Raw genomic sequence first — 16,770 nt, 5'->3', positions numbered from 1 at the left:
TAATAAAAAACATCAGGTATTGACTTTAAGAATACTTTCTGTAAAAAAAGTCTAAATTAAATAATATATTATAATTTCCAAAAAATATAATTTATCATAACACTGAGGAGTACGGGAATAGATGTAAATCAGGTAAAGTAGGAATGGAATAAATAAATCAATCAAATTACGAGAAGCTTCGTGTAGTGCTTCTTTAGGAGTTAAGCTTTCCTTTGTCCATATTTCTAGAAAAAGGAATTCTTGTTTTTCATTCCCATTTTTTGTTTTCCATTTGTCCATATTGGATAATCATTATACACAAAAAGGAAAATTAAATAATTCGCTTCCAAAAAAATTCATCATCTAAAATTTCAAAACTATAATTACCGTTACAAAATGAATGATTTTTGTGATTAATAAAATACATCAGTGTTTTCAAACAGTGAAATTGTTAAACTTACAATATGAGAATATATACTACAAAACAAATGATACTTTCTCTTGGAAGATTTATGAATGTGAAGATAGACAGATAGATAGAGAGGTCATGATTCCCATCCACCTAACGATCCCTGCTGATTTTTTCATATAGTAAAATTGCCACTAAGGTAATCATTTTAACTGTTTTATTTAATTAAAATATTATATTGATAGATACACATATATTAGAAAATATTATAAATACCGGTTTTACTTCAATATGAATATTTTCTTCCTATACTTATACACTAAAATTCCAAAAAATATAAATAAAACTTTCTCATATCTAAACCATTTTCTATTATTTACAAATATATAAAATTCAAGAAGTAAATTATTATTATGTGGATCGACCAATTTATTGAAATGTATTTTGTATATAAGAATTACTTTGAAACTTTATGCAGGTTTTTCTTTAATAAGTTTCCCAATGATTTTCAAACTTTTTGCAGGTTGAATGAAAAACATATAGAATTTAAGTTTTCTGACTAAAAATGCTTCATTAGAGCACTAATGGTTATGGAGAGAGGGAGAATAAGTTTGATTAATGATTATCCTCAAAAACTGAGTTGGTTTTTTTTCAAATTTAAGCATTTGTTTCTATTATTCTGTCATGGATAATGGTCAATCAGTCCGATGCCCACTAAAGAAATTCAATGATTTTGCAATGTATTTTCTGTTCGAAATTATACTATAGTTTGAATACCTGAGATTATTTATTAGCGCCACAAAGTGCTTTTAATCACAGGATACAAATTTTGAACTTAGTGATGTTGAATTTTTCTAAATTCGCCACATGGTTCTCCTTTATTTTGGGATGCAGGTTATTTATTTTGATTCTCTCTCCCCATTTTCAGGAATGTTATTAAGAAATCTTTTACTTGTTTGTTGCAAAAACTAGTCCTATTTTTAATGTTCCGATATGATTTATATAATTCCAAGAAACTACAAAAATCTTATTGTAACATTTTGGTTATGCTTTAGCTAAAAGTATTATAATCAACCTAATTATCTCTCTATCCATAATCAGACTAATTAATGATTATCCTCAAAGAAAACGTGGATCAAAAGGACATAAAAAAATTAGTATTAAATTTAGGCGAGGAGGAGTATTATTTTTTGGAAAAGAGTTTAATTTGAAAAACTTTAAATCACAAGATTAAAAACTAGTATTATTTCTTGATAATAAGTTGTTTCTGGGTCTAACAAATCATCTCAGGGTTGTGAAACAATATTAGCTGATTTTGCTGACAACAAGAGTTTTTGCTGCAAAGATACCTTTATATCAGCTGATTCAGATTGATCAAGTACAAGGCCAATGGGAAATAATCATTTGCCAATGCAGAACTTCTTGAAGATATTCGAGAGCACCTCTTCAGAGATGTCGGCCCCGCTGATCTGCCCGAGGGCCAGTGCCGCCTCTCTCAAGTCAATGGTCCAAAAGTCAAGGGGAAGCTCCTCTTCAATTGACTGCCTCAGCCTCGCAAGAGCATCCCTTGTTCTGATCAGCTGCTCACATTGCCTCTGAACAATTATATAAAAGTTTAATATTACTGTTACTCTCGAATTTCTTTTTCAAAAAAAAAAGAGAAGAAGATCACCATGAGGCAATGACAGTAAAAATATAATGCAAAGAAAGAACAAGAGCATCATGAGGCATATGAATCTTAATGCACGCAAGTTTCATTATGGAAGAACTATGGGAATAGTTTATTGCTTTAGATTGGGAAATTGATGCCCATTTGATAAATACCCATACGATCAGTTGAAAATGAAGTGAGTAATAAAATGTAACATTCTATGACCATCTAAAGCAAAATAATAACGGGAACTATTTCTTCCGACGCATCCATTTTCTGAAACATACTCGGCAACGATTCTCTGTCATAAAATCATAACTCCAATCGAAGAAAATTAACTGACAAGTTGATTCTCATTTTACCCGGAAAACTAGAATTAGAAATAATGACAGCTCCAAGAGAATGATGATAATGATTAAAAATGCACTAAAAATCACCAACTGGTTAAGGAAAAACATGGGTCATTAGAAATTTGAGCATCCTTGCTGTTATGTTTGAAAAACTAGCAATGATTTGCGCAATGCTATATCAATAAAATTTCTGGTCTAAGTAGAGAAGTGAGGACCAACCTGGTTAGTTGCCCATCTCCTGCCACCTGAAGGGATCGGATCAATACCAATGACCTCGAGAATCGCATCTTCCAGATCTCGAATTCCATAACCCGTCACCGCGCAAGTGAGGACATGTTTCTTGAAGTAATTCCCTTCAGGTTGAGTGGGTTTGCCAGAGACGGCGGTTGATACCAGGCAATCAATCTTGTTAGTGACGAGAATCATGGGCATGGAAGAATCCATTGATCTCTGTGGAAATAGAAAGTATAAAATATTATGGTAGAGACCTCAGTTTCTGTTAAGAAAGGAATTTTCTTTTGAAGAAATTATGTTAAGAAAGGATCTTGGAAGGGAAGAGTGAGAACGTTAGAAGAGAAGATCGAAAGATGGCAATGGCGACAAAGGCCCGGATCAGCGTCTTTGTCTCCTTTGAGAGAATCTCTCTCGCTGAGTCAGCCCTAAATCAACTTCTTTACTGCCTTTCTTAGGTGAGACCTTTAGGTACTTAAAGGGAAACTGCCCTAAAAACAAAATATTGAAATATCCATGACAAGGGTTGAGAATCCTAACATATAACTGATTCATAATGCATGCTATATTAAATCATCATGAATGGGAATCGATCTTGTATATATTTCGGAATTAATAAAGGGCAGAAGACCTTTATTTGTTGGACGAGCTTATCATCATCTGAAGTCCATCCTTCCACTGCGCTTATCGTCATGATAATCACGTCTGCTCCTGCGGCAGCTGCTTCAGATCTCTGGACTCCTGAACAAGAAAATATTGTACGAGTTTTTCACTCCTTCAAATCTTCTGCAAATATTTACGTGCATGTTTATTAATCTCATAAATTAATCCCAAAATGCTTTGCTGTCAATCTGCAATCAAATTTATTCACCTGAATTTATCTGATAGCAAAAAAAATTCCTCAACTTCAAAGAAAACAAAAACTTCACGATTACATCCCAGATCAATAACAAAAAAATCTAAAAAATTCAAATGACTGTGCTACATTCGGCATGAAGTTTTGTTTATGGAAGCGTAACAAATAAAACTTATTATCTCAGAATACATGCCAATCATTCTATAAGCTTTAACTTACCAATCCTTTCCACCAAATCATCAGTTTCTCGAATGCCAGCAGTATCCAGAAGAGTGACAGGTATCCCATGAACCGTAACATTGGCTTCAATGATGTCCCTTGTGGTGCCAGCGATTTCAGTAACGATTGCTCGGTCACTCTGCATACTAGCTCAAGATAATGCCATCAATGAGGAAGAGAGAAAACAAAATTGATTATCGAAAATAATGGAACAGGAAATATCTCGTTCATAATGAAAAACCATTGGGCGAAGCTTTTTTGAAACGTACTTTGTCGATTTCCATTTTCCAAGAGAGCAAGAGAGAGAAAGGGTTTATTTTTCCGTTATTCTTGAAACTTGGTTTATTATTCCATTTCAATGTACTTCATCAATTTACATCTTCATGGAGAAACCATGAGAGCTATTCTCCGTCTAGGATGACCTTGGAAGGGTATAGAAAGAGAGAGAGATAGAAGAAGAACGGTTACAGGTCTGGATAAGTGACTGAAGACCCTCAGGGGGGATTTTCCAACCAAATGCAACAAACATGTTCAAGGAATTTTTTGAATCCAAATCCTTGTCTGCATCTATTTAAAGGAGAATTAAAGTGAAGACAAATAACTGAACTATCATTGATACGTCCGAAATCCTAACAACTAGATAAGAAACAAGAAAAGCCAAATTGATCGGAGATGGCAATTGAATGTGAGAAAAAGTAGCTCAAAAGGATGGAATAATCGAAAGTAAGAAACAATCTTAATAAACCTACTTTGCTCCATGCGTTTAGAAGACTGGACTTTCCGACATTTGGTCGCCCAATGATTGCCACCTACGAAATGATACAGAAAGATCTCATAAAACACACAGATGAAACTAATGAATATGTATTCATGGTTGAATATCTATCAGATTAGCCAAAAAATATTGCCGGCCAATAGTTAATACTTTATGGTATCGCATGTGCAGTTCCATTTTACTTACCAAAACTGTGTAAAGAGAAATCAAATGTGCGTTAATAAAAAAATAGAACTACGAATAGAAAGGACCAAAATGTCAAAAAGGATATTACCTGGAGGCCAGACTGAAGAAGCCTTTCATAGCTTCCGGCATCTAATGCCTCGTGAACATCTTTCCACATCCCATCTATAATACCAGTGACATGGGTGCTGTCTAATTCAGGCATTTCGTCATCAAAATCTATGCGTGCTTCGATATCCACGAGCAACTCAATGCATTGGTTCCGCAGAGAGTTGACCATGGAAGAAAACCCACCCTAATCAAAGAAAAACCTTAAAATTTATATACAAATAAATAAATAAAATTATATTCAATACGAATGCATGCCTGAATCCCAGCTAATGCAGAGTCGGCAGCTGCTATGGACTTGGAAGATACGAGCCTCTCAACGTTTTCAGCTTGTGAAAGGTCTAGACGACCGTTTAGAAATGCTCTCAGAGTGAACTCACCTGATTCATGAAGAGTATATTTAACCAAAAGCAGAATTATTCAGTCTGAAAACAATGATAAAGTACGTTTTCACAAAACTTAGAATGGTTAAATAACAACATTAGCATAAAAAATGTATTAATAGAGTCACGCATTAGGTATCCACCGAAAGAGATATTTATATATAGAGAGGATCATGATATGATTTTGCTATGCAAGCATGAAGAATGAAGTAAGAACATGGTACAGAAAATCACTGCTAAGAGGAGACTGATTGGCCCATGGAAATGTAAGTAGGTGAATGACGTGTATCTAAGTTGATTTAAAAGAGAACGCCTACTATAAATGGATTGCCGGATACAGCAACTCTTAATGACGAGAGCCGAATGCAAGTTCTCGGCCAAGATCTCATTCAAGAAGCATTATTTCATGAATTAACGTCATTGCCTTACATCTGCCATTGATATCCAAAGGGAAATCAAGAAACAGCTGTGGCCAAATTCCCACCAGTCAGCGTTGAGTCAACCCTTTGAATTTTCCAAATAACTCTATCATTTTTCCCCATAAACTGCTTAGGGACCTATCCCATCAGTTGATCTGTCAAAGTTTAGCCATTTAATTCATATAAACAGGGATTGAAGAAATACCTCGCTCAGAAAAATATATGGATAAATACTACACTCTCTGACGTCCTTTTCTTTGAACAGGCATCAATTAAATCTTTAACAGCATGAATTAACCCTAAAAGAGGGAAGTTCGAGTAAAATACAGAACCTGGTTCAGCAAGCCTGGCTCCAGCTTCCAAGCAAGCTCTTAAAACACGGTGCAAGCAAATGTCATTTCCATGACACTGAAGCTCCACCACGTCTTCCCTGGTGTAGGATCTTGGTGCCAACATAGGAACTGCTAAAACCTGGAGTAGATAAAAAAAAGGGATTTAGAAAAGGATTATTGATTAACAAAAAAGGCACTTATTTTTTGTGTAGGATCGTTCCAAGATTGTGAAGTGGCAGAGAAAAGGCGGAAAATTAGAAAATGAAGATCTTGATGTTTCGCATGTAAATTTGATATGCATTAGTTAAAATGTGCCATACCGTTCCAAATTATGAAGTGTGAGCGAAAATATGTCAGAATTAGGATTTGAAAAAATTAAATAGGAAAAATAAAATTAAAAGGGAAGAGAAGACATTTGGAATTTGCATTTAATTTAAGTTTTCGTGTTTTGGATTGAGCTGAACAAACGACACCCAATTCAATAATTTAAACTACATTGAAGATCTCCCAAATTGCTCAAGCCTATGCCGGACAAAATTCTCGTTCAAGAATTTAAATAGCAGGATGAATCAAACGAAGTTAATCCCCCAAAACGCAAACATGAAATCACACAGAAGATGAAGTTGAACAACAGAAAATTCAGAAATTCAAAAAACTCCCACCTCATCAATGACATTTCCCTGATGATCTAAGACCACACCATATTCAACAGAGTGGCTGATGGGTATCCATCGGGGGATCTGGTCACTCCCAAACTTCCTGGCCTTTGCCGGGCGAAAGATCTGACCAACAATCGACACTGCCGCCGGACCAGACAGCCGAACGATTCCCACGGCCGCCGGACCGCCGCCCAATGATGTCACAATGGCAGCGATTGTGTTGGAACTCTCCACAAGGGAACCCCCCTTCTCATCATCTGAAGATGCTATGCGTTCGTCCTCTGTTTGAACTAACCCATCCCCTGAAGAAGATAAAGAGATAAATTAATTTACTTTAGTCTTTTCAAAAGAAAAGCTATTAACTGTAGAAATCCAGAATATAATTTCATGAAATGAACCCAGGAGGAATTTCTTGAGAGGAACGGAGGATAAAATTGCTAGAGAGGAACCCAAAAAGAAAATTTCTAGAGAGATACCCAGAAGATAATTTCTTAAGAGGAACCCAGAAGGGAATTTCTCAACTTATTCTTTCTGTTTTCCTCCCATGAATTTCTCGGGAGGAACCCATAAGAGAAGAACTGGAGAGGAACCCAGTAGAAAGTTACTAGAAAGATGTCCAGAAAAGAAAAACTTGAGAGGAACCCAGAAGAGAATTACTGGAGAGCAACCCATAAGATAGTTTCTTGCGAAGAACTCAGAGGAGAAGAACTTGAGAAAAATCAAGAAGAGAATTACTTGAGAGGAACCCACTTGATAACTTCTTGCGAGGAACTCAGAAGAGCAGAACTTGAGAAAAACCGAGAAGCGAATTACTTGAGAAGAATCCGGAAGAGAAGAACTTGGAAGGAACCCAAAAGATAATTACTAGAGGGGAGCCCAGATTAGAAGAACTTGAGAAAAACCCAGAAGAGAATTGTTTGCGAGGAACCCATAAGATAATTTCTTGCAAGGAACTCAGATTGGAAGAACTTGAGAAAAACCCAGAAGAGAACTACTTGAGAAAAACCCAGAAGAGAACTACCTGAGAAAAACCCAGAAGAGAATTGCTTGAGAGGAACCCATAAGATAATTTCTTGCAAGGAACTCGGATGGGAAGAACTCGAGAAAAACCAAGAAGAGAATTACTTGAGAGGAACCCAGAAGAGAACTACTTGAGAGAAACCCAGAAGAGAATTAACGGAGAGGACAGAAAATACTTATATTGAGAGTAACCCGGAAGAGAAGTACTGGAGAGGAGCGTACCTCTGGCAGCAAGGTAGGAGATTGACGCCTTGCAAATGGGTATTCGCAGAGAACGGCGAGAAAGGAAGGGGAGTCTCGCTATTTGAGGAAACCCCCATGGGAAAAGAGGAAGATGCTTGCCCTTGCAAGAGAAGCCAAGCAGGTGGCATAAGCGGATGGCTGCGGCCATTGCGCTTCTCGCCTCCTCCTATGCAGGGCAAAAGGAGAAAGACAGCTTTGAAATGCAAATAACAATGCTGATGAAAACTTATACAGGTTCTCTAGTATTTATATTTTCTTAAGTTTCTTTACATAGTAACTTAGATGTATAACTTCGCATGAAAACTTTCTTGGAAAGGTTTAAGGAATGTGACAACTTGATACCCTATGTTTAAGGATGGGTAGAATCTTTGAACATAGTCATCCATATAATTCTTAATGAAGTAAATTGCTAGACATCTGATATGGTAGTGCATCAACCTTGATAGAAATTTCTTATGAACTTCTGAATTGTGAAACATCTCTTGATTTCGACTATAGAGAATACTTGAGAAACATATGTTGATATTGAGAATTACTTATTTTGTGGTTCGAGTAAGAAGTTACTTAGATTTAAGTTGGAGAAGTATCATGTCTGCTTGAATTAAAATGTAAGATACAATTTTCAAATATGAAAACAGTTCCATGCCGATGATAACTTTGCAAATTTTATAGAATTAATTACTTATTCATATTATTTTTCAGTTTTTATATACATGTGTAATTTAAGTATGTTCTCTGTACGTTCTACCACATGAGAAAGATGCACAAATATTTATAGTCAACGTATAAAATTAATTTTACTAAACTAGGGTCAATCAATGATGTTTGCACTTTTTTAAAAAAATGGGAATTTTTTTTGAGAATATATTACAATAATGATCAACAATAGTTTATGCAAAAATATATAAAGACTCAAATTCATAAACATCCTGAAGTTTTTAAATGTTTGAAAGCTTGTTTTTTCCATTATTGTAGTAGAGACAATTCATTTTGTTCAGACTAAACTTGACTTTTGATAGAAAAGCAAAAAATATTATTCAATACTTGATTAAATGGATGTTGACATATTATTGCAGCTACCTAGTTTTAAGCATTTAATTTAACCATGGTTGTTTACACGTTTTCATTATTCCTAATCTCTCACAGTATCCTCATATGATGTGTGAAAAAATAGCAAAAGTTTATGTAGAGAGCATAGAAATGGTCATGGACCCACACAAGGAACCTTTTTCTAGAAGAGAGCATTGCCAAGGGAGAAACGTTAAATGACAAAAATATAAGCAATTCTTATATGATATAGATGACTCGTCTAAGTGAGATAATGCAGCCCCTTAGATAGGTCTGGTAAGTACCACTGTTGTAGATAAAAATTATATAGTACAAAAAATGTAAAATTTCAATCATGATTTGAAATATAGAGTTTTTTTATGGAATCACAACCTAGTTGTGGCAATCCATAGTCGCATATGGGACTCACCTCCCTCATTTAGGCTTTGAACATGGAACCAGTTTCCTTAACTTTGTGAATTTATCTCAGACGACTTGTTAATGTTAGTCTAGCTAGACATCGCTTCGCCCTACAACTATTGAGTTCTACATGCCTAGATATGAATGGAGAAATCATAATATTCACAGCGGCAGACTTAAACAGAATCGAACAACACCATTAAAAATATTAAACTAAGAACATGTGCACATATCACATCCGTGATTTCTTGGATCTCGGAATGAGACGAGTCAAGCTGCTCAAGTGTCCAGCCTCTAGAAGTATCCACAAAGTCCTCAGCACAGTGGATCTCCTCCTTTTCATTGACGAGCCCTGTTCAATCTCCATTGCCGTCGTTACACCGTCTTGATACTCAATGTCCTTCTCGAGTATCCTTCGAATAGGAATATTTAGAACACATGATTAAAGACTAGTGATCTCTGTATTACGATCTCATCATAATTCACTTAGTCTGATCATGTATTCATGGACTTCATTATAAGCATCACACGTGCATTATAATGAATATGTTCCTTTAATGAATATGGAACGAGATGTGGAATGTGTGGTTGGCTTGCCGACCACATATATTTCCATCAACAACCTCAACCCTTGAGTTACTTTTTCTGATAAATATTTTTTTATAAAAAATGGAGCCTTGTTGGCCTTGTCCCTGGTTGTTGCTCCTAGGTGTTGTATATATGAAAAAATGAAGGGTAAATGTGATATGAGGGTCTGCTTACACATAGAAGCATATGAATTAGAAGATTAAACTAGCGGATGCCCTCAAAACGATGTGAGAAAGGGACGAGAAGAACTAGAGATGTATCTTATGAATGAAAGATAAAAACTAGGCCCATGGTTGAACCAGTAGCCTCCCCAATTTTGAGCATCACGACCTAATGACCTAGTGCTAGGCGGAACCATCAACTGCTCATGGTCCAAGAGTCGCAACTGTTTAATGACCCTAGGCTCTACATAACTGGTACAATGCACTAGTTCTCAATGGAATTAGATACCACTCTAGTTCAAGAAAGTAGGCAATTGACGATCGGAGGAGGTACATGAAAACACACTAATTATGAGGTTAATACCATGAATTTTACATATTTTTATGCACTAAAATGATAAAAATGGGTTTAATCATTTCTATAATGATTAAATCCAATTTTAAGTGATATTCTGATTTTTGGGTATTTTAAAGGATTTCGTGGCATCATATTCTTAAAGAAAATAAATTTCTTAATTGGAACATATTTTTATAGAATGTTATGTCATTACAACCTGACATATATTATTTTTAAGATGGAATATTTATTTACTATATTTATATGATTTGGAATTTATTTTTGGAAATTATTTAAGGGTTAGTGATATCATTTTCCCCTGCCATGTGTCACCATTTGATTTGACCCAATGGTGACCAATCGCATACTTCTACAATTATTAGTGCATCTAATTGTTGCAAAAATATGCTATCATGGTATAATCATAAAATAACATGTTATTTTTAATAATAAATTCATGTATTTAATGTGATTATTTTCATTGAAATTATCATGTATGCATGTTTATCATAATATTTTGATGCCCTGATGGAATATCTTATGAATAGGAATGTTTAGGATACATGTTTGAAAGTAATGATCACCTTATTATAATCTCATCATAATTCATTTATCACTACACATCCTTGGAAATCATTAGAAATATCACATGTGAATAATGATGACTATATTTAATCAATAAAATAAACAATACATAGCAATGCAATCAGCCAATTATGTGCATCACACTCATAATTCCATCACATGCATATAGCCAATAACGTGTATCATATGCATAATTCCATCACATGCATGTAGCCGATCACTTGCTCTGCATTTGTGACCCACAGCTCACCCCACTAACACGAAAATACCACAATAACTAAATACTGAGATTCGAAAACCCATAAATCCTGAAATAAATACAAATATTTTTAAAAAATATATTTCAACATAAATGAGTCACTAGTTTATGGGATAGATTCAAATAAATCTTGAAAATTTTCAAACTAGGTTAAAAGGTTCTATTCAATAAAAAAATTGTATATTCATTTTTGGCTTTAATTTCATGCCTAAAAATTTATATTTTATTAATTTAAATATAATCTTAGTAATAAATTACATTTCAATGTACTTGATGTCAAATTTATATAAAGTAAAATATAACATACATTATTTCAATCAGTTCATTGCATAGAATAATGGCTAATGACATGCATTATATTATGGAGATTATATCATGAATCATTCGGGCTCAATACAAGGTCTATGAAACATTATGGGGGAAACAATCAGATTAATATTGCTATTGATTCTTGATCCTCCGCGATATTTTATTATCTTTGATGAGATTCTATTGACACCTTAGTGTTTTTCCTTAATCTTTTGAGATATGAAATATGTTGGTTATCCTTTCCCCATTTATAGACCTTTCCTTGTGTGTCTTTTACCCTTTCCTTGGTACGTACATTTTTATAGGTACATAATTTTTTTATTAATGTATTCATCTAGGGTCTTTTAAACATAATATATAATGGGCTATTTATCCAAACAATGACTCTGAATATTTTTGTAAACTGATATAATTCACAAAGTACGTTATCATGTCTGATGGCCCAAGTTTTTATGGTTTATGATTGGTTGACATAAAAAATTAGGGGTCAGGATGTGCCCAATGTTAGTACCAAAATCAGATCCGGCGTCCCAATATCAGAATACGATATTCGGATATTACATACCAAAATCCATACCAAAACATGGTATCCAGAAAGGGATATTGAATATCTGGATATTGATTTCAAATCTAAAGACCCATTGCCCCATATGGAAAAATACAAAAAACAAAAAATTTAAACAAAAATGCACTATGATGGAGGACCATCCAGTCGACTGCGCCCAGATACATCGCCAGCCCCGTCGTGAAACCCAAGCCAACGTGAAGTATCCACAGTTCCACTATCAGGTTTGACAAGCAGCATCGTCGTCTCGCTACATGTCAAATGTCTGGGAGTAAATTTCATGTTTTTCTGTTTTCATCGTTGTTGGACTGTTGGGAGGCCCCTCCTGCACGAGTACCGGCCTCCTGTATTTTTCGTTTATTTAAATTCTGATTAAGTGTCCTCTTTAGGGGAAGAAAACCTTGATGGGGTTTCTCCTCTCGTAAAGAGTCCTCTTAAGGGAAGCCCAATAGGCTTCCCCCTTAAGAGGGGCCCAATAGGGCCACCCACCCACCCCCCCCCCCCCACCCACAAATGCCACTTCCCCACATTATAAGAAGGGGAAGAGTGGACGTGGAGAAAAAGAAGTCATTGTTGTCTTGTTGAAATCCAGATCTCGTTGTTCATGTTGGCAGTTATTGTTGTTCTTTTGAAAGAGTTGATGTTTGTGTTGAAGTTGTTCTTGTTCATCTCGTTGTCTCTCTGAGATCTGATTGGGAAGGAAAAAAGGAAACAAAACCAATTGAGATTACAGCTATTTTCACTGGTCTCTCCAATCCAGGCGCCAGTAGTTTCTTCTCCAGTACCGGCCATCAAATTGCCTGAAGAAGGTTCAACAGTGACAGAACCCCAACTGATAGAAGAAATCGAAGACTTATTGTTTCCTTTGGCATTTCATTTCTTCCTCAGAGAATTCTTCCAATAAATTGTTCTTGTTTATGATCATTTGCCGTAGAGTTTGTCACGGTGGAATTACACAGTCGATTTACCTCTTCCCGTCGATCTGTTGGCCCGTCGCTCTATCGAGGCATTGAAGAAGAAGAAGAAGAAATTCATTCGTTGTCATTCAGTTCGAGTTCAACTACACGTTTCTCCTATCATTCGTTGTCATTCATTTCAGACGGCTATGATTGCAGCATCATTTTCGTGCACTGTCAACTTGCTAAACATCGACGGTGTCCGATTTTGGGTGTGGTTGTTGTCGACATCAGCGGATCTCCAGCATCGCTGTGCCAATTATCTGGAGCCCCAACACGATTGTGTCCTTCCCCCGCATCTCCACACAACTATGTATTCCGATTTCCGACCATCGGATCATGCTGGAGTGCATCTTCAACAGCGGTGCTAGTTATCAAGTTGAGTTCTACCATTAGGAAATCGAGACATCTGCTGCCAAGGCTTGTTATCAGCGACCAAACGGTTGATCTGATTCATCCACGCGGAAGTTCTTTGGAGGGCTTTGTCAACCCTTCGACGAGAATCTCTTGCGATAATCAACTTGACATCTTGAAGCACTTCTCTTCTGTTGACTCGCCCACCTCCAGTCACAGGTCATCCATTCCTCCCCCTTTATTTTTAGTGTTAGTTGCGTCTTTCAGTACCGTCCTCTGATTGCTCATCGCCTGAGGGAGTTTGCTACGGCATATAGGTTAGCCACTATACTTGTGTGAGAAATTATTGACGGTATCGGAACTGATTGACTACGTTGGCGGTGTGGACACTCTTGGACAAGGACGTTCCCCTCTCGTCGCCTTTTGATCTGCTCACACGAATTACTGGGAACTTGCTCGTGACTACACCCGTCACGTGTCATATAACTGTACCGCGTCTTGGGTCAGTTGACGGCTGACATATTTCTCGTTGAAATTTCTTAAATATTTGCATCATAACATCGCTTTTCATCGCATCCTTGTTCGATCCTCTCTAGTGAAACACGAACCACCTCGGATCGGTCGTCGTTTTACACCACAGTGTAAAACCTACTTAGTTCTAGAAATCAATGTTAAGAAGACTTGACCCTGTCAAACTGGACTTGGATTTCGTGAGACTTAATGGACTTTGGGCTGGGCTGGGATAATCATGTCTAATTTGAGTTTTGATTTACCTACTAAGATTTCAACCAATCTAACTGAATTGAATACATTGAAAATGATTAATATTATTCAAACAGAGACAAAATATAAATACTGTAGCTTAATTACATAGGTATCTTTTCATAATAAATTGTTCATTAATTTGATTTATATTTCAGCTTATATATCAGAGATCAAAGAAATTGATAGACGACACCAATATCCGATATTGTAACCCCTGACAGGAAGCTGGTGCTGATATCTAGATAGCTAATGGTATCCATATTGGTACTGTAGTAATCGGTGTCAAATATCATCACCAGAAATTCAGATAATGGTAAAGATGGATATAGATTATTCCATATCTGATATGTGGTACATCATCCATCTCAATATCATCATCTGATACCCGGTGAACACTACTCTATAATGGCTAAGTGAAAACTCGAAATTATCTCATATTGATATTTTCATCTTGCGCATTTCAATTACCATAAAATTAATTTTATTCTTGATATGAACAAGCACTTTATGCTTTAGATTGATAGGTCCAGGCTGATGACGTGCGGCTGATGAGGTGCAGCTGATGCATGATAGTAACCATGCTATTGTGTAGCAAAGCTCCTCTCCTGGAACTGACCAAATGATGTTACCCTCTAGGTATGAATGAGAGATATAGTATACATGCTCTAGGTTAATTTAATACCCTTTAGAATTCTGAGAAGATGTGACGGAAGTAAAACAAAAAGATTTTTATAATTGGATGTTACCAGATGATCAGATCCATTGTCAGTAAATGGAATAGAACTAGAGTAGGATCAATCTTGACTTAACATAACTGGGAAATTGACCTTAGTGTTTTGAAATTAGCTTACGAGTGTTATATCTTGCAAGTTAGATAGAGATTTATTTCCACAAAATTTATAAAAAAATTGTTTATGTTCACATATAATTAAAAGGGAATTTATAACTACTCATTGGTTTCTAAAAATTCATAAAATATGTATAATTATTAGTTGGACCAATGATTGTTTATAAAATAGGAATAAATATGTATATGCATTATTTCAATCAATAAAATTTACACAATGATAATAAATTACATGTAATTGCATGTTATGTAGGATTTATCACTTATAAACACATTTTCACAAAAGGTTTATGGTTCAAGATTTCAACAAGATTCACCCTTGGGTAGAATTTTTAAGAAATATGATAACTATTTAAATTTCTTGAGATTTATAAATCTGTGATTTTTTGAAATCTTACCACAATGAAAAATATGAATGATATCACAACAAATAAGTCAATGTACACCAATTTTTCTTGCATTATATCTTTATTATATCTATTAAAATATTAGTTTTCCTATTTTTCTAAATTTTACTCTTATCTGAAGAAATCCTTATTTGAGGTCAAGATAAATCTGCGAAAAAACCTTTTTAAGATTTTGAGCTATGGTAATCAGGCTTCTGCAAATACCAACTGAAAGTATTCAGAAATATTATTTTATAATTCAGGGAAAGTACACATGCATCAAAGTGACCTCCATCTGAGCTTTAAGGTAAAATATATCATTATTAAATTTTTTTGAGATGGTAAATTCGAGTGAAGGTGAGTCATAAAAAATAGGGTTTTTTTCACTACAATCTTCAGGAGATGAGTTACTCAGATTGTGAGCCTTTCCATTGATGGTAAAATATATCATCATTTGAAGCTAGGCATTTGAAAATCGTCATAAGCAAGGTCCACAATTTGTAATTTCTAGTATAAATATAAAAAACTTATTTATTTTTGTTATCAGTTAAAGAGAAAACTTGATGCATCTGTCTGTTTATAATATGCCATTTTAAAAGATAAAGTAAATAAAATCTACTTTCATTATATGTTTCTTTCATGAATAACTACTACTAAATTCTAATTCTGAATATCTTCTTCAGAATATATACATTTAAAATTTGAAAGATCCTATTCAAAGTCTCATACTGCATTACACAGTTTATATCCTCAATTTGAATCTGATGTACTATTATAAATTTTATACCATAAATTTCATCCCCTTCTATTTGGCCATAGTTATCTCGTTGATATTGTGATGGAGTATTATTTCAACATCTATCATCTAAAAAAGGCCTATTCTTGAGAATTGATAAACATCTTACACTTTTCATCTATTTTTATACCTGCTTATTTTTTTTGTAAACTAATCTGCGGCAACAATTATGTGAAAGGTACATCATTAATGAACTAGTTTTATTTTCCAGGATTGAGTAATAATTCTAATTTTTTTTAACAGGTACTGTTCTGTTGAGACTGACCTGCATTTGAAGACAAAAGATCAAGAGCAAGCTCTAAGATTTATAGCCATGTTGTGGAAAATAATGTGAAACATTGAGCATAATTTCATTAGTCCACGAAATTATGTGCTCAATGTTTTATGAACAACGTACCATCAGGGAAAGTGGTACACAATTAAGTGTTTGCGGTAACTTCTTGCCATTTTGAAAATGGAAAATCTTTTAATCATTGACCAGATTTGCGGACATGTTTCCTAAGCTACATTGCAAAAATGCCATGCATCAATAAAGTTTTAAGCTTCGCGAAAAGCCACATTATCTGTGAAGTTTTAAG

At 35.0% G+C, this 16,770-nt stretch overlaps 1 protein-coding gene across 1 annotated transcript; it reads right to left on the bottom strand.

Annotated features, from left to right (window-relative positions):
- Positions 1-1,618: 1,618 nt before the first annotated feature.
- Positions 1,619-8,019, bottom strand: LOC144713787 (tRNA modification GTPase). The gene is made up of 10 exons (XM_078588470.1): positions 7,797-8,019; positions 6,558-6,856; positions 5,896-6,034; positions 5,020-5,141; positions 4,745-4,948; positions 4,445-4,504; positions 3,696-3,834; positions 3,252-3,361; positions 2,609-2,839; positions 1,619-1,983 (listed from the first exon to the last, which is right to left on the bottom strand). Exons 1-10 carry the CDS (start codon positions 7,963-7,965, stop codon positions 1,789-1,791), a joined length of 1,668 nt encoding a protein of 555 aa, XP_078444596.1. The 5' UTR covers positions 7,966-8,019; the 3' UTR covers positions 1,619-1,788.
- Between the last annotated feature and the right edge of the window lie 8,751 nt (positions 8,020-16,770).

The sequence above is a fragment of the Wolffia australiana genome, chromosome 16, assembly GCF_029677425.1.
Source record: "Wolffia australiana isolate 7733 chromosome 16, ASM2967742v1".
Taxonomy (NCBI): Eukaryota; Viridiplantae; Streptophyta; class Magnoliopsida; order Alismatales; family Araceae; genus Wolffia; species Wolffia australiana.
Note: the sequence above shows the minus strand (reverse complement) of the source record. Positions and strands in the feature narration are given on the sequence as shown.

What these genes read in the sequence shown, in the direction of transcription:
- LOC144713787 (XM_078588470.1), bottom strand. Translation starts at nt 7,965, where the DNA reads ATGGCCGCAGCCATCCGCTTATGCCACCTGCTTGGCTTCTCTTGCAAG. An exon ending in TTCTTCAGTCTGGCCTCCAG is followed by an intron (nt 4,505 to 4,744) that starts GTAATATCCTTT and finishes ATCATTTCGTAG; the next exon opens with GTGGCAATCATTGGGCGACC. An exon ending in TTCTAAACGCATGGAGCAAA is followed by an intron (nt 3,835 to 4,444) that starts GTAGGTTTATTA and finishes GCTAGTATGCAG; the next exon opens with AGTGACCGAGCAATCGTTAC.